Source organism: Festucalex cinctus, chromosome 12 (assembly GCF_051991245.1).
Source record: "Festucalex cinctus isolate MCC-2025b chromosome 12, RoL_Fcin_1.0, whole genome shotgun sequence".
Lineage (NCBI taxonomy): Eukaryota > Metazoa > Chordata > Actinopteri > Syngnathiformes > Syngnathidae > Festucalex > Festucalex cinctus.
In genome coordinates this window covers 18,671,127-18,697,223 of record NC_135422.1, presented here as the reverse complement: position 1 = coordinate 18,697,223, position 26,097 = coordinate 18,671,127, and the positions used below count along the sequence as shown (strand labels likewise).

General features: G+C 37.1%; 1 protein-coding gene across 4 annotated transcripts in view; it reads right to left on the bottom strand.

Moving 5' to 3' along the window:
* Positions 1-26,097, bottom strand: part of fgfr3 (fibroblast growth factor receptor 3) — a 134,053-nt gene that overhangs the window by 34,340 nt on the left and 73,616 nt on the right. For 3 of the 4 annotated variants that reach the window (XM_077538178.1, XM_077538179.1, XM_077538181.1), the window contains 2 exons: positions 15,008-15,274; positions 12,153-12,218 (listed from right to left, as the gene is read on the bottom strand). In XM_077538178.1, the coding sequence (XP_077394304.1) occupies positions 12,153-12,218; positions 15,008-15,274 (333 nt within the window). The remainder of the gene's footprint in view (positions 1-12,152; positions 12,219-15,007; positions 15,275-26,097) is intronic. The other variant, XM_077538180.1, reaches the window with a different exon arrangement.

Here is a 26,097-nt window from a genome sequence, read left to right as displayed (position 1 = left end):
GACAAGTTTGTACATAATGTATGTATTATATATTTTTTTTAATTATTTATTTTCTTTCAAAAAAGGAAAAATGTAATACAAATGAGACTACATTCATTTTCTTTGAAAAAAAAAGGCACTACTATAAAGACTTTTTTTTAGATAAAATGTTAGAATATATGATATTAATTTGGCACTTTTGCAGAGAACATTAAAATATTGAATATTTTTCTAATTTAAAAAAATACAAGATTGACGTCCAAGTTGTAGCAGTAGTAGTGGCTATAAAAAGTCTGCACACCCCTGTTCAAATATTAGTTTTGTGATGTATAAAAATGAGACAAATACTATGGTAAATAACTTTCGCCAAAAAGGCAGGAAAGCCTATTAGAACTTCAGAAGTTTATTTGGAGCTAATCACTTGTCTGCTGACTACATTTAATTACAGATGACATTAACTCATTGACTGGCAGCCATTTTGACTGAAGCAACCTCCTTCGCTCCTGGCTGTTTTACCGGATTTTGACAGATTTTGCAAGGCCCACAGAATATTGTGTTCAATTGCTATAAAAACAAATCTGCTTAGATTTGTTGGGAAACAGCTCGTTTTCATCATGGCCCTGGTTGATCTCTTACACTCTGCTTCCACCTGGTGACTGTTTTTGTAATTACTACAATCTCCGCATCTGTTGTCTGCAGTTGGGAGGCTACATCAAAGCCTTCTGTATGCGCTCGCATAACAAAACCACAAAAAAAAACGTATGAATATGTCTTTGGGACACTTAATACATTTAAAATAGAAGGTATTTATACATTTTTGGGAGCAAATGAGAACAATTTTGACATGAGTTATCTTGCTCTTCTAATGTTATTTACGTCGCAAAATCTAGTATCTGAACGGGGGTGTGCAGCTAAGTTTCATCATTATTCACAAATCTGCTTAGAATTTTAAGGAAACAGCTGGTTTTCATCATGGCCTTCGTTGATCTCTTACACTTTGCTTCCACCTGGTGACTGTTTTTGTAATTACTACAATTTTCGCAGCCGTTGTCTGTAGTTGGGAGGCTGCATCAAAGCCTTCTGTATGCTCTAGCCTAACAAAACCACAAAAAAATCATCATCATTATTCACAAATCTGCTTAGAATTGTGGGGAAACAGCTTGTTTTCATCATGGCCCTGGTTGATCTCATACTCTGCTGCCACCTGCTGGCCGTTTTTGTAAATATTACCATTTTGTCACCCGTTCTCTGCAGTTGAGAGACTCCATCAAAGCCTTCTGTATGGTCTAGCATAAAAATAAATAAATAAATAAATAAATGTATAAATACGTCTTTGGGACACGTAATAGATTTAAAATAGAACGTATTTATACGTTTTTGGGAGCAAATTAGTTAATGCTAGGAAAAGTTTGGACATGATTTATCTTTGTTTACATTACAACATCTAGAATCTGAACAGGGGTGTGCAGACTTTTTATATATGCACTTCAGAAGAAAAAAAAGAAAAAAAAATCAATGTGCATTCCATTCAAATTCTTAATGTTACTTTTATGAGGCAAAAACACGCGGACGAGGACGAGCAGCTCAGACGAGGATCCCCCCCCACCATTGCCCCCCCTCCCCCCAAATAAAGGACGCCGCTTCCCTGTTAAACCAACTTTGACGGCTCTCTTTCTCTCGCGGAAGACGTCGGACGGCCCCCAAAGCTTTCTCTTCTGGCGTCCGACAATCCTTACATTCACGACGCTGCCAAAGTGATTTATTGACTTGTTCTCACACACCAGCGCACAATCATGACAGTGCACCCCCCACCCTCGACCCCCTCCCCCCAAATGTGTGCGTGTGTGTGGCTCGCAGCTCAACTCCACAAAAGCTGAGGAGGTGGTTGACCGCTCATCAGATGTCTCTTTTACTTTTTCTTAGAAGCAGCAGAAGGACCGAGTGGAGCTCATTTGCATATCAATGTGTGTGCGTGTTGGAAATAATCGTGCGCGTCCAGCAGGGCGAAACGGTGCGGGACACACCTGCCGTTCTCACACTGACAGCACGGGCAAACGTTGGGATAGCGTCAACAAAAATAGCATGAAAAAAAATTAAAAAAAATAAGAAAATAAATAAATAAATCAGCAGTCTGGCTGAGTTGGCCGCTTTGCAATTTTTGTGTGATCGATCGCTGTCACTCAAGCAACAGAAAATGAAATATATTATTATTTTGAAAAAAGTACTACTAATAATATAAAAATAAAAATTAAAATAATAAAGTATTTTTTTCCTAAGAAAAAAAATGTCTGGACGAGAAAAATGTTGGAATTTTACAGAATGTCGATAAATAAATAAAAAAAGAAAAAAAGTAGCATAAGTATCATACGATGTGTCATATGATAAATATGTCTTATCAAAAGATCGATTTTGTGTTTTTCTGAGGGAAAAAAGGTGGTAAAAATCTTATGAGATTAAGAGCAAAAAAGTCAAAATATTACAAGAATTATTTCGTTGAGGATTGCTTTTCAGTATGATGGGACTAAAGTGGTAGGTTTCTTTTGGAGAAAAAAAAAGTTGTGATGTTACAAGATTAAAGTTATATTGTTTTAAGAAAGAAAAAAAAAGAAAATAATTTTTTAGATTAAGTTGGTACTAGAATTTATTCATGCTTTTAAGGTAAAAAATGTCCTGAAATTCAGTTTTTTAAACAAAAAGGCACAATGGCAGAAGAGTTAAAAAAAAAAAAAAAAAAAAAAAAAAAAAAAGAGTAAATAAATAATATGACAAATAAATATTATGACATATTTATTGTTTAGAAAAAAAAGTACTAATATTAGAATAATAAAGTATTTTTGCCAAGAAAAAAACTAAACATCTGGACATTAGAAAAATGTTGGAATATTACAAAATGTTGAGAAAATATATATATTTTTTAAAAGTAGCACGAGAATCATAATGATGCGTCATATGATAAATATATAAGATCGATTTTGAAAAAAAAGGTGTGATATGATGAGGAAAAAAAAAATTTCTTTTGGGAAAACACCCCCAAAATATTATGACATAACGATGCTTTTTTTTTTTTGAGAAATCTGTCATATTGATTAAGGGCAAAACATATTACAAGAAATAAGTCATATGTCGTTGATTGCTTTTCAGTATCATGAGACTAAAGTGGTAGTTTTCTTTTTGAGAAAAAAAAAAGTTGAGATGTTACAAGATTAAAGTTGTAATGTTTAGATAAAGTTGATAATATAATTTGGTACTAGAATTTTTTACGGCAAAAAATTTCATGAAATTCTTTTTTTTTTTTTTTAAGAAAAAGGCAGAATGAGAGCAGAGTTGCAGTAAAAAAAAATATATATATGATTTTAAATTTGCACTCTTTCTTTACTTGACAGAGAAAATACTGTAGTCAAAAATATTGGGATAATAAACCTTTATGAAAAAAATAAGAGTGAAATGAGACTAAAGTAATAGTTTTCCAAGAAAAGAAGACAGAATCTTACAAGATTTAAATTGATTTTTTTTTAGAGGAAAAACAATCTTCTTCTTCTTCTTCTTCTCATTATTATTATAAGAATTTTTTTTTCTAGAAAAGAATAATAAAAGAAAAAAGTTATACTTATAAAATACTATATACTTATACTTATAAAATACTTATGAAATAAAATAAATATATAATAAATAATAAATAAATAATAAAATAAAACACTTATAAAAAGACTTTAATAAGTCTTTTTATTTTGTTTTAGTAGTATGTGAATAAAATTGTATTTTGTGAGACAAACGTCACAATTTTCCGAAAATAAATTTTCGTTCAGGAATGAAATCTGAATATTATAACAAAAAAAAATTGCAGCTCAAAATGGCAGAATATAAGGAGGTTAAAGTCCTATTTTTCGTGTTAAAAAAAAAAAGCTGACGATTTTGTTTTTCTTCCCCAAGAAAAAAAAGCATTAGTAACGTGAGAATCAAGTTGCACATTTTCAAGAAAAATCATCTTGCGTTCTCTCTGAAATGTCTTTTTTTTTTTTGGAAACTGTGCTGTCATCATAATGGTGCGTGTGTCAAATTGGTTGTTGCTGTTCCCCAGCTGGCTAAAAGCAACACTTGCGTTGCACCTTAAAAGGGAATTAAACTGCTGGATTTGATTATTTCCTGCAGCCGCCGCCGCCGCGCTTCTGTTTTCTTGGCGTCGCCGTCAACCACACGCGCACACACATTTTTTATTTTTTTTTATAGCCTCCTGATGTGTGGTCCTGCTCCTCTGCTGCTTTTGCATGCAAAACCTCTGCCGTCAGCCATCAGCCTGTTTCGACCAAAAATGCACAATCTAGACCCTGTTACAGAATCCTGACCCCCCCCCCCCCCAAAAAAAAAAAAAACAACACACCTAATTATTAGAGGTGTGCCCAAAATCAAATCGATTCACATAAGATTCGAGCTTCTCATTGACTGCGATTCAGAATCAAGCGTCCCAAAATCTATTTCATTGATTGATTTTATACTATCAACAGCTACCTGCGCTGTATTTTATTTATTTTTTTGTGGAGAAAGGCACTTTGATTACAATTCAAAACTTAATAAATGTTAAACAGGGTTTTTCCTGTGTACAAAATTCAGAGGCGGCCACCTCCACCTAATTTGCTCCCCACCCTAGAGCCGCTGATATCGCTCACAGCGCTCAACGGCAGCACGCCGGAAAGTCCTGAAGCAACAACCGACGAAGAAACAGCTTTCTTTTTTTTTCTTTCTGGAATCAAATCATGAGACAGTCAAAGATTCCCACCCAAAGTGTTTCAAATTTGAAATCTGGTTTAGCAGCTCGGCTCCGTTCTATGGTCAGCAAACAAACGAGATACGATGACGGTCCCCGCCATAAAAAAATTGAACCAATGTGACAACCGTAGAAGACGAAAACGTGACAAGAAGATACAGAAAATGCAAATTGTAGAAGAAAACAAAAACACGTAGAATCGTAGAAGACTTGACACAAACTGTACAAACACATGACTATCCCGAACAAAAGAGTAGTGAGAAGACACAAGCCTTATGTCTCAGTCATTTTAACTCAATTGCTCCCAAAAACGTATAAATACCTTTTATTTTAAACATATTGTGTCCCAAAGACGTAATTATACGTTTTTCTGTTTAATACGCTAGAGCATACAGAAGGCTTTGATGTAGCCTCTGAACTGCAACGAACGGGTGAATTTTTTTTTAGTAATTACAAAAATGGCCAGCAGGTGGCAGCAGAGTAGAAGCGATCAACCGGCGCCATGTTGAAAACAAGCTGTTTCCCCACAATTTTAAGCAGATTTGTGAATATTGATGAAACTTAGCTATATTCTAATGCTAATTGCTGCAAAACAGAAACAGATACAAATGTACTTCCACAGACTCTAATCTTTCTTTTGGTAAATTCCATTTTTTTTTTTTTTAAATAGCAATAGAACACAATATTCTGTGGGCCTTGTAAAATCAGTCCAAAATCCAATAAAATGTCCGGGAAAGAATGGGGGTACTTCAGTCAAAATGGCTGCCAGTCAATGAGTTAGGAAGACATGAACTGTCGAAGAAGATGACAAAGAGCAGGACGACGTGAATCACAAACACTGATCTGAATATATGACTGGATAGCGGATAGGCCGAGACTTTTGAAGATGCGAGGTGGCCATGTTGCTCCTCCCAAGAAACGTTTCTCGGCATACGATCCTGATACATTTACAGTATCGAAATTGGAGGACATTTGAGACGGTACTTAGTAGAAACAGCGTGATTTATATTTTAAATTTGTTAAACATGAACAAGAGGACTTCAGACATTTTGCAATTTGCCTTAAATACATGTATAAATATGTTTTAATGATGTTTACAGGAGGAAAGGTACATTTTTTTTAAATTAAAGAATTATAACTAATTCAAAAAAAGATGTCTCTGCCAAATTTAATATTGGTGTCTATAGGAACTGAGCAGTAAAGGAAATAGGGGGTCTTCAAAGCAGCACAATAGCACATACTGTCCATTTGCTATTTTATTTTTTTTTACTTGTTAAAAATAGTTAGCACCCTACCACAAACCCCCCACCCCGCCCCCGGCCTTATACTAACTGCCTATGAGCTGTATATGTCTCAACTGTAAATCATATACCGTATAGTTTATACAGTAGTCTGCTCGCACGATGGGAGGAGCAAGATGGCCGCCCAGTGACTTCAACAGCTTGTACGAGCGTGTACGGGCTATCGGCTAGCCAGTCATATATTCAGGTCGGTGATCACAAAAGACAAAGACGTGAACTGTAGGAAAGGCAAAGAAATGCAAACCGTGGAAGAAACAACAAGATTGACTGCAGAAGGACAAGACAAAAGACACAATCCAGAGAAGAAGACAACGATGCTAACTGTGGAACGAAGAAGACAGCCAAAACAACTTTTGTTGGACTTCCTGTATTTTTTCAGTCCTCGTGGTATATTTTTAGCCGGCCGCTGGGATTTCCTCCGCAGTTATCTAACCCCGCGCAAAGCTGACAGGTGGACGTGACGACGTGCCGCAACCCGGACGGCGCATTCCGCCGCGGGGTTATCGGTGTCCCTCCGGGGGGGTGTGCAAAAGGGCGCTGAGGAAATACCATCCCGCCAATTAGACACGGGATGAAGTTTCTGTGCGCGCTTGAGTGGACGCAGAGCGGGACAGAGTGACGTCCAAATATCAGCTGCTACTCGGAGCACACACAACGACTATTTAGACCCAGCTGGAGGAGGGGGTGCGCTAACACTGTCGGGATGTGTCGCTAAATAAGTTTGGGATGTTTTTTTTGTTGTTTTTTATTGACAGGATATGTGCACCAACACTGCTGAAGGGGTTGTCTGGCGTGAAAATATTGGGACATGTTGCAGGTGAAGGGGGTGCGCATTCATGCTAAAGTGATGCATGGCTTTAAAAGTTGGGGAATTTTGAAGGTGAGGGTGGGTGCGTCGACTCTTTTTAAGTTTCTGTGTGTCTTAAAAAGTTAGGGTAATAATGGCTTGATATTTTTAGGGTGTGTGCAGGCGACAAGGGGTGCACCACCTTAAAAGTTTTGGGAAGTGGGCCAACTAAATTTAATAAAGGGATTATGTGGCTTAAAAGGTTGGGGAAATTAAGCAGAGAAGGGGTGTCCACCGTTTGTCAGTATGTTGGAAGAAGGTGCATGCCTTCAAATTTTGGGAAATTATGACCATAGTTTTAGGAGGGGGGTGCACCAAGTTAAACAGGTCTGAAACTGTCAGAATATTAAAAGAGGATATGTGGCTTAACAGGATTGGAAATATTTGGGGGTGAAAAGGTGCGCTGTAACCTAACAAGTATGGGAAATGATGAGTTTATAGTTTTAAGGTGTGCAACGTCTGTGAGGATGTTGGAAGGGGTGCACAGCTTAAAATTTGGGGAAATTATGACTATAGTTTTAGGAGGGGGGTGCATCAAGTTAAACAGGTCTGAAACTGTCAGAATATTAAAAGAGGATATGTGGCTTAACAGGATTGGGAATTTTTGGGGGCGGAAAGGTGCGCTGTGACCTAATAAGTCTCGGAAATTATGTGTTTATATTTTTAAGGTGTGTGCAGGGTTGAGGGGGTACGCCAACTATGTGAAGATGTTGGAAGCATGGGTGAAAAAGTGTGGGAAATTTTTGCTTTTGTCCAGTGGTGTGTGTGGAGCATAGGTGGTGTGTCAACTTGAACTTTGTCAGATAAGCCAACTGTGTCATGATACTGAAGGGGGTGCGCGGTTTGACAAGTCAGGCAAATGTTTATAGTGGATGTTTAGAGGGGTGAGGAGGTGCGCCAACTCTGTCAGGATATTCAAGGTGACGTGTGACTTAAAAAAAGTTGTAATTTTCTCGTTGTACGTGTGTGAAGGGGGTGCGCCGTCCCTGTGGGAACGTCAAAGGGTGGTGGTGGTTGTTGTTGTTGTTGCGAGGAAACAGAACCTTCCCCATAGTGTGATTAAAGCTAACAGCAATTAGCGCGAAGCGTGCGGGTCGACATGCCAGGCGGCGGTCCACTGCTCGGGCGGGCCACGTGCTCCAAAAGGGGGTGCGACGGAGGATAATTGCCTAATTGTGTCGTTTGCCCTGGCTGCGCACGCGCGTGCGCACCGGGGCTGATTGGGAACGGCGATTACGTCCTTTGAAGGTGCGCAAGCAGAAGAACGGCGGGTTAGCGTAGCGTTGGGCTGGCCAGAAGCGGATTCCCTGCTTGGATGCCAGCGTAAACAAGACGATGACACACACACACGTTTGTCTTTGTATCATTGTGGGGACTTCTCATTGCCATAATGCATTTGCCCAACATCAACCATAAAAAAAGATTGTCTATCCTAAGGCTGCTCGATTATGGGGAAAAAAAATAATCATGATTATCTTGGCAAAAATTGAAATCATGATTATTTTTTTTATTTTTTTTGGTACAAAACAAGATCATATTTAAGCATTTAAAAGTATTAAAATCAATTAAAAAAAATAGAAACACTATAATTATGTAAGTTCCTTTTGGACCAAACATTTATAACAATATTATAAATAATATTCATTTATTTATGTTGGCAGAACTTGAATTTGGAGTGCAAATCATGTATTTTTTGGTACAGAGCAAGAAAATATTTAAATGTAAAAAAAAAAAATAATAATAATAAAAAAATAAGACTAATAAAATTCTTTGAAACACAACCATTATATATATTTTTTTTTTATAAAAAAAAAATATATATATATATATGGGAAAAAAAATAAACACTATCATTATGCAAGTTTCTTTTGGATGAAACAAAATATATTAAATTAGTTATTTTAATATTTAAAGGGATAAATTATTTAGCTATTTTTGGCAGTCAAACATTAATATTTTGTCTATAATTAATTTGATCCTTTCATTATTTTTCACGTACAATTAGTACCTTTAAAAACACATTTTGCAACTTGCTGTCGACTGAAAATGACATCACAAGGGCTCAGGTAACCAATCACAGCTCACCTGTTTTCTAGGTTTGGTCATGTGACATTCACAAGCTGAGCTGTGATTGGTTAGCTGAGCCCTTGTGATGTCATTTTCAGTCGACAGCAAGTTGCAAAATGTGTTTTTGAAGGTACTAATTGTACGTGAAAAATATTGAAAATATCAAATTTATTATAGACAAAATATTCACTTTTTATTGCTATAATGGAATAAATAAGTGAAGTATCCCTTTAAAAATGGTGCAAATGTATAAATGTAAAGAACTCAACTCAAAAATTAGTATTATTAATCTTTTCTTAGTGATTATGCTGATTTTGTAATTGTGGAGTGTAATCATTGAAATTGTAATTGAATTTCGATGAATTGCGCAGCCCTAGTCGAGCCCCATTCCTTACCCGAAACTCAACCGTAACCCAATTTAAACCTAAACTCGAAAACCAAAGTCTTGACCCTCAAAAAGAGGTCTGAACTTGTGGGGACCACCAAATTGTCCCCACAATTTCAAGTCGATCCCCACAATGGTATTTAAACCTGAGAAAAACATGCGAGTATGGGCCTCATAACGTAGCAAAGACAAAGGCACTGCATCTTCATGCCACATTCCAAACGGCAGGAATGTTTTAAAGATGGCCGACATCCTCCTTACACGCGTCAATTTGGCGCTACTTCATATCACCGCGTTTACATTTCACCTCAAAGCGCGCGTGTGTGTGTTTACGTTGCGTGCGCTTTAGTCACGCCACACAGGCAGCCGCTCACGCAATTTTTCCCCGTCCGAATCTTGTCGCTAATTTTTGCGCCGATTCTGTAAACAAACATTCACGCGGAAAAATAAACACAAAGGTATGCAACATTTGTTGCCGAGTGAAACTTTCGCTCTCCCCCGATGTTTTTCTTCCCGGCTTTCAAATTGGATGACGACGGTTAGCGTCATCAATCTAGCACGTCTCCGGATCGATACGGTTAGCGCGTTAGCGGGCGCCGCCGTCCGTCTTGTCTCCATCCCGGCCTTGTCTGACTTTCTCAGGGCAAATATTTTCCCGTTGGCCTCATTTCTCTCTCTTTTTTTCCACCCCCGGCGCGCCGGTTTTGAGTCACATGGTCGTGTCTCTCCTTCCTGAGGGACCAATTAGCGCCGGCTTAGCGCACATCAAGTTAGCGCTTTTCTGGGCTAATCCCCCGCCGCAACTCCTGTCCGTGTCATGAGGTGGATTTACCGGTTTAAGATGAAAAGACTGCTTTTGTCACACCGAGGCCGCCGCCGCCGCCGCATTCCGTCTGCACAAATCACGATGGCTTTCGTGCGCTTTTCGTGTACAGTGTGGAACAACATCATCACATGACCACGCCTCCGATGATCGCCGATGGTCGCTGTGCGTATAAATAAAGCTTTTGCCACACAGTCACGGCAGCATGTGATAAAGTACGATTGTCTCCGATTATGACTAGGAGTGGAAACCTCTGGGGTACCTCATGATACGATACAATATGCGATACACGGCTCACGATAACGATTACCTTACGATGTGACGATACCGCCATTATCATATTGGTCAGGTAATACATCCAAGATATTCTACGATAAAACTAATCATAAAATAGTAATAATAATAATAATAATAATAATAATAATAATAATAATAATAATACCTAATAAAATAAATAAATAAATAAATAATCAATAAATATATAATAAAAATAAATAAATACAAAAAAATGCTACGATAAAACTAATTAGAAAATAATAATAATATTAATAATAATATAAATAAAGATAAATATAACATTTAATTTATATATCAAATATAAATTTATATATCAAATATAAATTACAAATAAAAATACTAACAAAAATAAATAAAATAATAGTAATAATAAAAAGAATTAAAAAAAAAAAAAATAATATTTGCCCTGAGAAAGTCAGATAAGGCTGGGACGGGAGAGACAAGCTGGAGGGCGGTGCCCGCTAGCGCGCTAACCGTATCGATCCCGAGATGTGCTAGATTGATGACACTAACCGTCATCGAATTTGAAAGCCGGGAAAAAAAATAATCGGGGGAGGGCGAATGTTTCATTCGACAACAAGTCTTCTTCGCCTGAAGACTTCCATCCATTTCCCCGCCACTCTTATGAGGCACTCCCCCTAGTGGCCCGCCAAGTAATTACTCAATAAGTCATGAACAATGGAGCCGTTATCATGGCTGAATATTAAATGCGGATATCGCGATACTTGCGTAGACGTATCGGTAATCTATCGGGAGACAAAGTAACACGATATCGATATATCATCACACTGCTAATTATGACGTGATGAGATTCACCCCAGTTACGATATTATATGATAATGGTTCGATTAATTTACAATTTGACACGCTTACAAAATATGGCCCAATATGATTCACGTGATTGAATCTAATTATGAAGAAAAATAATGCGATTCAATCCACCTACAATATGATACGATTTGCTCTACAATCCAATATATGTCAATTACGACACAATGTGATTCAGTTTAATCGCGAATTGATACGTTATGATCAACTGCAATTATCGTACAAAAAAAATGACGTGACAGAGTGTGATTCACGGCAATTGCAGTGTGACATGATTCACTCCAATTTTTCACTCCAAATGTGTGTGATAGCATGGCATGGCATCATAGCATAATCTGTCAATTTATTTTGTCGATTCATCGATGAATTGGATTTGAAAAAAAAAAACATGTTTTGATTTATTAAAAAAACAGGACATTATTTCAAAATTGAAAGTGCAGAATGCAAAAAAATTACTATATATTTTTTAATTAAACATAAATGTTTTATTTTGATTCAACACAAAAATAATCAGGACTACAAAAATATTATTAGTATTTACTAATGAGAAGCTAAAATTCCAAGCAACTGGATCGTTTAAAAAAAAAAAAAAAAAAAAAAAAAAAGGTCTCTAAACAAGTATGAAAAAGTATGAGCAATTAATTTGGTAATCGATTAGTTGTCGATTAATCCTTGCGCCTCTGATATCACTTAATTTGATATTTGATTAGTTGTCAATTAATCGGCGCACCTCTAGATATGATGCAATACGATTCACTCTAATTAAAAATGTGATAAAATAAGGTTCATTCAAAATACGTAAATACATTTGAAAAACATGAATGACAAATCAAAACACCCAAAAAGAGAAAACAAGAATTCACCATTGTCATTACCTGCATCTTCTGGATCTTCATCGTAATCTTCATCATCACCGGACGACAGAGAATCTAAAAGAAAAAAAACATTTATGAGATTTTCTTATTCAGACTTACATCACTGAAAGTATTTTCTTGTTTTGAAACACTTCTTTTTTTTTTTTTTTTTTTTTTTTTTTTTTTTTTTTTTTTTTTGGAGCGGCGCAGGCCTCCTCCTGCGGTGCGTTCGTGTACAGTACGAGACGTCCACTTAATGCCGTCTGGGCGCCGTCCAGGTGCTAAAAAAGCTGATACACGTCCGCCACATATCTGACACCTTGCTCAAATATTTGAGGCCAAACACAACAGTGCGTGTGCGTGCGTGTCTGGAGTGCAGCGTGTGTGCGTGCGTGCACGGCGGGCGGGGACAGGAAACGGCCCGCGCACAACTGTACCACTTGACTTGGCACTGAGAGGCCAACAAGTGAGTGCGAAAACGACTCGCAAAAGATGAAAACAGGCCGTTGTGACCTTCTCTCCTCATTGCTTTTTTTTTTTTCCCCTCAACTCTTGCAAGACATTTTTTTTTTTTTGAAATTCCAGAACCACAAGCCACTTTCACTTGTTAGCAATGTGAAATTGGGTTAACGTGTTTAACATGAGATGACCTACCAAGGCTGTGCAATTAATCGAAATTCAATTACGATTTCAATTATTACACTCGACAATTACTATTTTTTTTCTTTTTACTTTTTATTAATATTTTTTTTTTAATTATTATTTTTTTCTATTTTATATATATATATATATATATATATATATATATATATATATATATATATATATATATATATATATATATGATGTTTAGAAAATTATTATTTATTTATTATATATTACTTATTTTATTTTTTGTAATTAATAATTTACTGTTATTTTTTCAATTTTAAAATACCTAATTTAAGAAATTTTGTTTCATCCAAAAGTGCATAATGATAGTAGTCTTAAAATATTTTATGGTTAAATATTTTTTTGTACCAAAAAAATAAATGATCAATAAAATAAAAATATAAAAATTTCACACCCGAAACACAACATTAAGTCGGCCATTTTGGTTTCTTTGGGATGTTTGGGAGAATCAGCCCCAAAATCCAGTTTGACCTAACAAGGAATTTGGTCAGCACATCTTTCATGAGTCGACCCACAAAAAAAAAAAAAAAAGTCAAAAAGCCCAAATAGACACCGCAAGTCAGCCATTTTGGCGGCAATTTTGGGTGGCAGGTGATCGTTTGGACATTTTTTTTTTACATATTCTGCCCCAAAAGCTGTCTAGTCTTAGCAACAACATCTCATCCAAAGAGATTGTGTGCAATCGCTAATTGCATTGCATTTGATCCAAAAGTAAAAGTCATCACGAAGCAGACCCCCCCCCCCCCCCCCCCCCCCCCAAAAAAAAAGTTGATTTCTTTCCCGGCTTGATGCCAGCATGCTCGTCTCTCTCATTTCTTGCCTCCCCATCTGTCGGCAATGATGAAATGTTGCCAGCTAATTGCTTTCTAACGAATCATCAATAAGAGCCCTCAGCTGGTGTGCAAAAAGTTTGCCTGACATTTCGTCTTACGACAACATCAACAACAGACACGCCCCTTCAACTTTGTTTTTCCATACGCAAAAATGAGAATTCACGTTGAGGCCAAAAAAGTCGACTCAACAGAGCAATCCACAAACAACAGGTGGCGCTATAAACCAGCTAGATCCCATTTATTTTGTGTGGAATCGTACTGTGCAAAGCACGGTTTATTTTGGACTGATGACCTCATTCACCGCCAGTCCAGGGAAAAAAAAATAAATTAATCTTTGACGTCTAAAGCCGTCTATGGCAGTGAATGTGCCTTATATATCTTTATATTTGTTAACATATAATCTTTATATTGGTTATTAATATATGTCAATAATAATAAATAAATAATAATAATAATATAAAAATAAATAAATTCAATCAATCAATAAATAAGGTTATTACCCCAGAGATTGAATTAATAATAATAATAATAATAATAATAATAATAATAATAATAATTCAATCAAAGCCCGCCGACCCAGACCTTGACACACGCCTCGCCACCCAGAACCAGCCCCCAGCACCCAACGGACTGCAACCTCCTTCTGGCCATCCACTGTTGTAATAAAACTTTGCCAACTCATTCATTCTCTTTTCTGCATTTGGGTCCCCCCCTCCCCGCACCGGAACCGTGACAAAAAGAGTTCTTTAGTCTGTCTGATGTCATAATCCATCAAATGCTATCCCAAACGCAATTAGTATAAAAGGCATATGAGCATTTGCTGCATAGAGGGGTGGGGCGGTCGAAACGGGGGTCCCATACCTGTCACTAGGGGTGTGAATTGCCTAGTACCTGACGATTCGATTCGTATCACGATTCACAGGTCACGATTCGATTCGATACCGATTAATCCCGATACAAATTTATAAGTCGATTGTTGCGATTTTTTTCCATTCAAATTTAGAAAATACTAATCAGTAAGCTTGTAGAGTGTAAGATTTATATGAAAATTTATTATTTATTTATCTGAAATTTCAGTCTTATAGAGGTTGTAATTTGTTTCATGTTTGAACAGTATTGAAATAAAATATTAAGGCTTAATGTTCCGTTCATATAACATTCTTCCATGCTTAAGGTGTGAATCCTAAAAAAAATAAAAAAAATAAAAAATAAAAAAAAAAAATAAAAAAAAAAAATAAAAAAAAAAAATAAAAAAATAAAAAATAAAAAATCGATTTTGCTGATTATTGAATCGATTCGAGAATCGCGCGATGTAGTATCGCGATATATCGCCGAATCGATTTGTTTTAACACCCCTACCTGTCACCCTGATGGTGTAGTTGCTGAGCAGCTTGTTGTTGCGAGCCAGTCGGCAGGCGTACACGCCCGAGTCCTCGTACGACACGTTGACGATGCGCAGCAGCCTGGGGCCGGGCCGAATGCGCTCGCCGGGCGTCACCACGCCGCCGTCCTTGTACCAGACGGCGGGCCGGGCCGAGTCCTCCTCGGGGTCACATGACATCTCCAGGGTGTCGCCCACGCCCAGGACAAAGTCCTCCAGGAAGGCCACCTCGCTGGACGCAGCGTCTGCAACAAAGACAAAACAATTTTTCAAATTTACTTTTTTAGACCAATTATACACTTTAAACATTTATACAGTTTTCTACTTTTGGGAATTTTTTCTTTCGTTATTATTAGTAATAATAGTATTTCCAAATAATACAATTCAGCAATTGACATGATGATTTAGTTGTAATGTACAGTGATACCTCGGCTCACGAACTTAATTGAGAGTGTGTGTAAGCCGAAAAGTTCTTCTTCCGAACATTTATTTCCCATAAGAAACCAAAATGAGAATAATCCGTTCCCAGGTCCCTATAAAACATAATTTTCTACTAAATAAGCCTTAAAACTACACAAAAATATACCTTATTTTTATTATTTATTTTTATTATTTTTTATTGTATTGTAATTAAAGAAATAAATTGTACTGTATAATAAAGTCGTTTTATTTTACTTTGTGATGGTAGTTCTTAAGGATAGTAGCAATGGTAGACTTACTTCATTCGCGAGCGTTTCACCGCGTAGAGTGTTTACGGAACGGTTGTCGCTCATTCGCACTTTCGTGCTCACCGGAGCGGAGGAGGTGTGTCCCTTGGTGAACAAGGAAGTGGAGCACTTTAGCGAGTCAACAAAAAGTGAGCACCGCCAACTACTTTCACCTCTTTCCTGGGACTAAACAGCCGTGGCAAGATTTTCTCCTTTTTTGAGGTACGTGATGGCACTTTCGCTTTTTTTAGTGGCGCGAACTCCATTGACTACAATGCAAACGCGCCGCCGAATCGCCGTCCCTCGCTGGTAAGCATTAGGCTTAACACTAGCCTGTGGTGGGGTCTTTTTCGGTCCCATAATAGCAAAAGTACACTCAAAATGTCTATCAAACACAAACCGCGTCCGCACTAAAAGAAAGGGGGTGACGAACTGGGACGCCGTGAGTGTGCGTCAGCTTCTCGTGGCCGCCACCGTGGTGCTGATCGACCGCGTGGTTTGGTTCGTCCGCCGAAAAGTAGTTCGTCAGCAGAGACTAAATTCTCGCGAATTTAATGTTCGTGAAGCGAAAGTTCGTGAGCTAAAGCGTTCGTCAGCCGAGGTATCACTGTATTTGTAAATGTGTTCCGTATAAATAAAAATAAATCATCCTCATTAATTTTAGTATATTTTATTTGAATGACTACTTTTACTTGTTCATTAAATCACGTTAAAAAAAATTAAAATATTGAAAATAAAAAAAAAGCAACAAATAAGTACATAAAAAATATTCTAATAATTCCAATTGTCCTTTTTTATTGTTTATAATTATTTACATATTATTTTAAGAACATATTTCATTATATTTGTTATTAAAATATGTACATAATTTACTGATTATAATCACTATAGAAAAACAATTCAATTTGTTATTATTTTATTTGACCATGTATTTATACAATTTTTCTTTTATAAAATGTTGAAAATAAAAAAAATGCAATGAATAATAAGTAAATAAAAAATATTATTTTATTTTAGAACAATAATTACTATTGTCCTTTTTTAATTGTCTATAATTATTTTCACATTATTTTAATAAAATATACCTTTATATTTATTATTAATATGTAAATAATTTCCTGATTATAATCACTATAGAAGAATAATTCAATTTATTTTATTTGACCATGTATTTATACAAATTTTCTTTTATAAATTAACTGCTAAATAAATAATATCCTGTTTTCAGTAACAATACAACAATAATAAAAATTATGTATTATTAAACCTTTATTATAACTCCTATTTATTTTAATAACAATAATCATAACTATAACTGCCTTTTGAAGTGAGATATTTGATCTAAATTTTATTTGAATGACATCTGTCATTGCGATATTTTTTGTAACCAATTTTCTTTTTCTGACTTGTGATTGGCTGAGAGGAATCACACAAGTCACCGAATATGCTTCCCACATTTCTTGACTCAAACTGCAAAACAGTTACCAAAAAAAATAAAAAATAAATTCTGATGGGCTAATAAAGGCAAAAGCGTCATTCAACTTGAGTGTTGCGCAATGTTTGGATCGTGCAAGCGAGAGGGAGAAAAATCAACACGCCATGGCGGCCCTTTAAATCAGACCTCTCCTCTCGCTTCCACGCCGTTTCCACGGTAACCATTCAAGGGAACGCCGTGACACCCCCCCACCAAAAAAAAAAAAAAAAAAAAAAGACACACATACTTTCACACACACCAGCTGGGAGCGACAACGCCACAAGTGTTTGCGCTCACAGCACACACATCAGAAGCCTGGGAAAGGGCGAAAGAGGCGTGTGATCGATGACGGACCCGACACACCCACCGGTGACCCGACTAGAAAGGTGGAGCGGCGCTTTCAGAGCCCTGGCACAGTGGCAGCCTGACGCGCGGTAAACAGGAAGTTAAACACGGACGAGAAACCTCACAAAGTTGATTTAAGGTGCAGTTCATTGGACCTAAGCTGTTTTACTGCCTAGACGGGCTGCAGGAGAAATAGTTAGTGCGCCAAATTAGTGTGAATCCTCTCAAATGAAATGATGGGTGTGTTTTCATTCAGTGGACGGCTTTCACATGTTGATATGCAAATAAGGATGCTTTGATGGGCTGCAGCGCCAGCAAATAGTAAGACGCATCGATGGGTTGCGGTAGAAATCTGTACATTTTGAAAGTAGATGTTTTTATTAGGTTTCACATGCTGACATAATCTTCAAGGGCAATGTACAACCAGACTTTTGATTGAAGATGATTACAACATAAATAATGATGCCTAGATGGGCTGCGTTAGAAATTACAAATGAAACAACGTTAGCCTGTCAAATTAATCTAAATCCCCACAAATTAAATTCATTCAGTGGACTCCTTTCACATGTTGATATGCAAATAAGAACGCTTTGATGGGATGCAGTATCAGCAAATATGTAAGACGCATAGATGGGTTGCGGTAGAAATCTGTGCATTGTGAAAGCAGATGTTTTTAATGGGTTTCACATGCTGACGTAATCTTAAAGAATGCAACATGCAAGTAGACTTTCGATTGAAAATGATTACAACTAATAATGACACCTAAATGGGCTGCGTTAGAAATTCCAAATCAAGCAACGTTAGCCTGTCAAATTAATCTAAATCCCCACAAATTAAAACCATTCAGTGGAGTCCTTTCACATGTTGATATGCAAATAAGGACGCTTTGATGGTATGTAAGACGTATAGATGGGTTGCGGTAGAAATCTGTACATTTTGAAAGTAGATGTTTTCATTGGGTTTCACATGCTGACGTGATCTTCAAGGGCAACATGAAAGCAGATTTTCGATTGAAAATGATTACAACAAATAATGACGCCTAGATGGGCTGCGTTAGGAATTCCAAATCAAGCAACGTTAGCCTGTCAAATGAATCGAAATCCCGAATTTGCTGCTTTCACGTGCTGACAAACAAAATATGATGCCTAGACGGGTTGCAGTAGGTAAACTTTTTTTTTGCTTCAAATCTGCACCTGACCTGCCTTCAACAGTAACATGCAAGTCTTAACAGGAACAACACACCCAGACGAAAATAATTAAAACAGATAACGATGCTTAGATGGGCTGTGGCATTCAATACAATAAGCATCCACAAAAAAATACATTTTGTGAGTGGATGTTTTCATCCATAGGCTGACATGGTTTATTTAAATAGCAACTCCTGCAGTTGAAGTAGAAACTAAGAAAAGTTAACATGTCAAATCTGTTGCTACTGATTCACCAATTCTTAAACGGACATCTAACAACAAATAATGCCAAGACGGGCTGCGGTAAGTAATTGAAAAGTACGCCAAATTAGCTTCTGTATCCCTGTAAATCGAGTGTGGACCGCTTTCAGTCCTTTCAAGGACAACATGGCCTCACTTGGTAATTGAAAAGGATTACAACAAATGACGCTTAGACGGGCTGCGGAAGACGTCGTCATTAAGTAAAAGTTACAAAAGTAACTTGCTTGATGTGGACTTTTTGAGCGCTCAGAGGTGACCGGTTCGCCTTCACGGAGACTTCTGGTGCTACAAACAACTTTTTTGTTGTTGTTGTGTGTTTTTTTTTTTTCATTCCAAATAAAAAGGCCCATTGAGGAAAAAGGAAAACACGGGAGGCGCCGAATGAATGAATGGCTCACTGACTGGCATATTAGCGCTGACCTCTGCAAAGGCAAATGAGAGCATATGTCTTGAAATGTCTCGGTGTGGGGGAGGGGGCGTGTTACGGAGGTGGTGTAATTGTGGCAAGGGGCCTGACGACCAAAAATATGAGCGTTTTCATGTCATCTTTGGTTGAAATGAAGTCAGGAGGAAGGCCTTATTTGGACATATAGTTTTATGTACAATATAATCATTCACACCAACAGTTTTGTGTTTAAATGGTAATGGTAAATCTGTAACTCTTCTAAATTTAGCACTGCTCACCCATCTAGTATACGTGGCTCAAATTATGGTAGTTATTGGAAAAGAATTGCACGGGGATTTTGTCTTTAAAGGACGCCTGGAAATAGACAAATCAACCCCCAAATTAGCCAATTCTAACCACAATGGCAAACTTCTTGTGCGTTTTACAGCACGGCCTCTTAAGACTTTTTTTTTTGTGGGTCTACTCATATGCCAACCAAAATTTCATGCTGCTAGTTGAATCAGGCTCCGCGGGCTGAATTTTGAAAAATGTCAGAGAGGCCAGTTTGAACAAGCACCTGTTGAAAATGAACATCAAATAGCCCCTGAAAACAAGACGGATGACTTCCAGTGTGTTTTACAGGGCGCATTCTTGAGACTATGTGGGTCTTCTCATGACATGTTTGTCAAAATTCATTTAGTCTGGGGCACAATACTAAACCAATAGCAGGTAAAATGGCTGCTTTGGACTAGAATGGCAGACTTTCCATGTCTGTTGAAGCATAACCTCCTTCTTTAGACTATTTTGTGGGTCTAGTCATGATAGTCATGTTTGCCAAAATTCAAAACTAGCTTTAAGGGCTGAATTTTCAAGAAATTTTAAAGTGCACAACAGAACCTTTTTTTTTTTTTTTGCCACTACATTTTACAGCATGGCTCCTTGAGACTTTTTTTTTTGTGGGTTTACTCATGATACACATTTAATTGGCTTCAAGGCCTGAATATTTTTTTTCTTAAAAACTTCTGGGGCACAATACTGAATCAATAATGGGTAAAATGGCTGCTTTGGACCAAAATGGCAGACTTTCTATGTCAGTTGAAGCATAACCTTCTTCTTTTTTGTGGGTCTACACATGATAGACAAACCAAACAAATTTCATGTTGCTAAGTGAAACTAGCTTCGGGGGCTGAATTTTGTTTAAAAAACTTCTGGGGCACAATACTCAACATGTCTGTTGAAGCATACCTCTCCTTTAGACTTTTTTTGTGGGTTTACTCATGAAAGCCATTTTTACCAAAATTCATGCTGCTAAGTGAAATTGGCTTTGAGGGCTAATTTAAAAAAAAAAAAAAAAAAAAAAAACTTCTGGGGCACAATACTGAACCAATAACAGGTAAAATGGCTGCTTTGGAACAAAATCTTCTTCAAAGAATTTTGTGGGTCTACTAATGATAGACAAATGTAACAAATTTCATGATTGGTAAGTGACACTGAATTTCTAACTGAAATTCCAAAGGAGATCCAGCAAGATTTTGCTGGTGGGAGAACCCTGAAAACGCAAATTAATTTTCTCTAAGACCTGACAATGACTATGAAGAAACGCAGCAATTTCAAAAGGCCCCTCCCCCTAATAGTAGCTTGCATGCTGGGAGACCAAAAAGGGATGTTTTGCCTCCCATGTGGGATGCCTCGCAGATGTAATTGGCCGCAAGATCCATCGCTCGTACTTTGAAGAACCGCGCAGGGAAAAGCACAAAGTCATCGCTGGGAGTCGACGGCGTCTCTTCATCACATCCTGCACTTGGAAATTATTCAATTAAAAGTGCGAAACTTGTGCTGAAAAAGCCGTGTTGGTGTTGCATAACCTGAAGCTGGCGTGCCGTTTTTCATTTCTTTTCCATTGACTCACCTTGACAGCGCAGATGTCAAAGTGGCAGGGGGGGAAAAAAATGCAACTAGGCGGAATTCCTAATTGGTGAGCGAGCGCTTAGAAGTCAGTCACTACTTTCAAAAAAAAAAAAAGAAAAAAAAAGTGTCTTATTAAAGGAAAATGTCATTCAAGTAGGGAGACGCAAACCATCAAGTATCAGGCGATGCTGTTACACTCCCATCCTGTAGGGGGCAGTAATGTTCATTACAAAGTTGGTGCCAACCACAGCGATGATGCAAAAGCGAGCTGTTACAACAATAAGTTACAACAAAACAGCATCCTTTTATTAACTCTTTTACCGCCAAAAACGTTTAATAACGATGAGTAAAATCACGATGTATGCCGCCATACACGTGAATTGACGTCAACTATGTTTTTGTTTTTTGTTTTTTAATCAATGGGGCTGTGAAATTAAATACCTCACGATACGATATGCGATATAAGGCTCACGATAATGATTATCTCACGATATGACGATACCGCGATTATCGAGATATATTGGTCAGGTAATAAATCCACGATAATCTACGATAAAACTCAAGACATAAACTGAAAAAAAATTTTTCTTTTTGTCCCATCACTGAAACACAATATTATAACTGTCTTCTTCACAGTGAGTACGTTAGTGATTTTTTTTTAAACAAATACAAATACTTTCTGTGAACAAATTTGTGTCTTTCTTAAACACTATTCAGTCAGTTACATGGTCAATTGTTTCATTTTCTAAACTGTGTCACCATTTTTTTGGGTAACATTTCAAAAGTAAATAAATACAATGACAAATATTAAATCAAATGAAATCAACATTAATATTCCTCAGAAATTGTGCGCTTCAAAAAGTCGAAATATAAAGTATGGTTCAAAATGTTAAAATTAAAGATATAATGCACTTTTTTTTTTTCATAGAAATGTAAAACGCTAAAGTGAGATGAGTCTTCTTCACCTAAAGACTTGCGTCCATTTCCCCGCCACTTTTACGAGGCGCCCCCTAGTGACCCGCCAAGTATTTGCTCAATAAGTAAAATGAACAATGGAGCCGTTATAGTGGCTGTATATTAACTACAAATATCGCCATACTTGCGTAGGCATATCGATAATCTATCGGGAGACAAAGTATCACTATCGCGATATCGATATGTCGTCGCAAAGAATGGAACGCGATCTTTCGAGGTTTTTTATTTTTATTTTTTGATACCGTGTGGCAGTAAAAGATTTTAATCATATTTTAACCAGCAAAACGTATTTTCAGAATGTCTGTGTTTGACCTTTTTGTTGTGTGAAAAGGCACAGTCATCAACTACTCATCAACTACTGTTTGAAGAACACTTTTTTTTTTTTCCCCACAAGTGTGTAAGATGGTCAGCGTGTAAATCAAGAGTGGCCGGCGTGGCCCCGCCCACCTCTGAGGACGATAACAAATAGCCCCTTGACAATAATATAGGCCCTCTCATTGAGATGGGCCCGGCGCGCGCTCGCAGACGCCGCCATCTCTTCTGTGCGTGAAGAGGTTTATTTATCCTCCGCAAAAACCCGCAAGGAGGCCGGATGGACGGACGGACGGACGGACGGCAGGCGGGTTGTCGCCGCAGGGAGGAAGAAAGAGGCTCTTTATGTCGGGGGCAAGTCTTTCCATACGCCGCCTCGCGCTCACTGACGGCCGCAGCGAGGGATCCGAAAGGACGGGTGGGCACACCAGCGCAAAGGTTTTTGGAAAATTCAGCCCATGGAGTCAGTTTTTGACTTTGCGACATGGAATTTAGAAGAACTCGTCTATCATGATTAGACCCTGACTTTCTGACTTTTAAGTGAGAATTCACTCACTTTAATATCCGAATTGTCACTTAAGTCAGAATTCCATTCTATCCATATTTTCATAATTCTTACTTTAAAAGTGAGAATAATAGTAATATTCTCACTTTAAAGTCAGAATTCTGACTTTAAAGTGAAAATTATGAGAAAAAACTGTGAAGTAAGAATTCCGAGAATTGACATTAAAATCAGAGAACTGACTTTAAAGTCAGAATTCCGAGTATTAAAGTGAGAATTCTGACTTTAAAGTAAAAATTCCGAGAATTAAGTCAGAATTCTGAGAATTGACTTGAAAGTCAGAGAATTGACTTTTAAGTCAGAATTCTGACTTTAAAGTGAGAATTCCGAGAATAAAGTCAGAATTCTGATAATTGACTGAAGTGAGAATTCTGACTTTCAAGTCAGAATTCTGACTCTTAAGTGAGAATGCTGACTTTAAAGTGAGAATTCTAAGAATAAAGTCAGACATTATAGAAAAAAAAGTCAGAATTCTGAGAATTGACTTTAAAGTGAGAATTCCGAGAATAAGTCAGAATTCTGAGAATAAAGTGAGAATCCTGCCAAACTTTTTTTTTCTCTTTCGCTTCACTGGTCCTAGTCCTCTTCCGTAATAGTGCCATAGCGACCAATAAATAAATAAATAAATAAAAATCAGCTCCAACGTGAGAAAATTTGACGGCGATGTCTATCGTCACACACCCACAATTCTCAACAACATTTCATCAAATCATCCATTTCCAGTGTCAACTTCAGGTGTCCCTTTTTCAGAGAAATTCAAATCTAGACTTACAACTAAACATCTTATCTCCTAACACATCTCATCTTTTTTGTGTCTTTGTCTCAATTAAACAACGCGAGTACGGTCGACACCGGCGTAATCGCACTTTGATGACTTTCCGTGGAGCAGGAGAAAAGAAGAATCCCGAGACTTTAATCGGGGCTGCTCGAGAGCAACACAAGCTGCGGGTCCATCCATAACGGCGCGAGTTCATAAATATATTTTAGCCGCGGTGCCTGCGGCCTGATAAATGGCGCAGCTGCTCGGATGATGCGCCAATAAATGGATAATATCACAAAAAGTGAGGCCGAGCGATATGGATATGACCGAGAGCTCAGATCGAGAAAAATGTTTTGGTTTTTTTTTGGTTCATCTTTTTTTTTTTTTTTACAAAATTTCTCAGCTCAAGGCCCGATAATAATAAACATCATGTTAAGATTAATTTCTAGATATACACCAAGTATTGCCACAGGATCGACCTTCACAATTATTAGCAAACTTTTGTGCAAATTATGAAAATGCAAATCTAAACGAGCAACAGTCTTGTTTTATTAATTAATCCAGCAGAGGGACTCTTAATCCAAAAAATATATTTGGTCTTGAAAGAAGCAGTTTAAGAACAGCTACATAAATAAATAAATGCTATAACAGAAATATACAGTATGTAACATTTGTGTATTTTACATCAGGCATTTTGTTGGGCAGCTATAAGACCTCTTCAGAATGAAGTTGAGATTGTTGTCATGTTTACACAGCAATTATATATAGTAGGGGTGTAAAAAAAATCGATTTGGCAATATATTGCGATATTGGAGAGCGTAATTCTTGAATCGATTCAATCGGCGGCCAAATCGATTTTTAAAGATCTATTTTTGATGGAAAAGTATTCAACAAAAAATCTTATTTAGGGTTCGGGTTCACACTTGAAGCACGGAAGAATGTTATATTAATGGATTTTATATATATATATATATATATATATATATATACACATATTAGGGGTGTGAATTGCCTAGTACCTGACGATTCGATTCGTATCACGATTCGATTCGATACCGATTAATCCCGATACGAATTTATAAGTCGATTGTTGTGATTTTTTTTCATTCAAATTTAGAAAATACTAATCAGTAAGCTTGTAGAGTGTAAGATTTATATGAAAATGTATTATTTATTTATCTGAAATTTCAGTCTGTATAGAGTTGTAATCTGTTCATGTTTGAACTAGCATTAAAAATAAAATATTAAGGGCTTAATGTTCCGTTCATATACATTCTTCATGCTCAAGGTGGGAATCCTAACCCGAAGTCAGACGTTTTGTTGAATATTTTTCCATTAAAAATGGAAGTTTAAAAATCGATTCACACACACACAAAAAAAAAAAAAAAAAAAGGCAATGATGATAAGACGTTGAATCGGTAAGACTACCGAATGAACAATTCTGAGCTCTTTAAAAAAAATAAATAAAAATTTAAAAAAAAAATCGTTTTTTTTTTTAATCGATTCAAGAATCGCGCGATGTAGTATCGCGATATATCGCTAAATCGATTTTTTTTAAACACCCCTAATACATACATATATATATATTAATACTATCATATATATATATATATATATATTATATATATATTATATATATATATATATATATATATATATATATATATACACATGTGTGTGTGTTGCATTCTAAAGCTTTAAACATCCATCCATCCATTCATTGTCTTGACCACTTACTCCTCACAAGGGTCGTGGGGGGTGCTGGAGCCTATCTCAGCTGGCTTAGGGCAGTAGGCGGGGTACATCCTGGACTGTTGCCAGCCAATCGCAGGGCACACAGAGACAAACAACCATCCACACTCACATGTACACCTAGGACAATTCGGAGCGCCAAATCAACCTGCCATGCATGTCTTTGGAATGAGGGAGGAGACCGGAGTACCCGGAGAAGACCCACGCAGGCATGGGCAGAACATGAAAACTCCACCTAGGAAGACCGGAGCCTGGACTCAAACCCGAGTCCTCAGAACTGCAAAGCTGACATACTAACCACATCAACTCCACCGTGCCGCCCAGCTTTAAACATCATATATAAAAATAAAAAAATCAATAAGATGAGTGTTAATGTTCCCTATAGTCCATCATGAAATGTAGTCAAGAGCAAAAAATAGATGCAAGACTCTTTTTGCCTG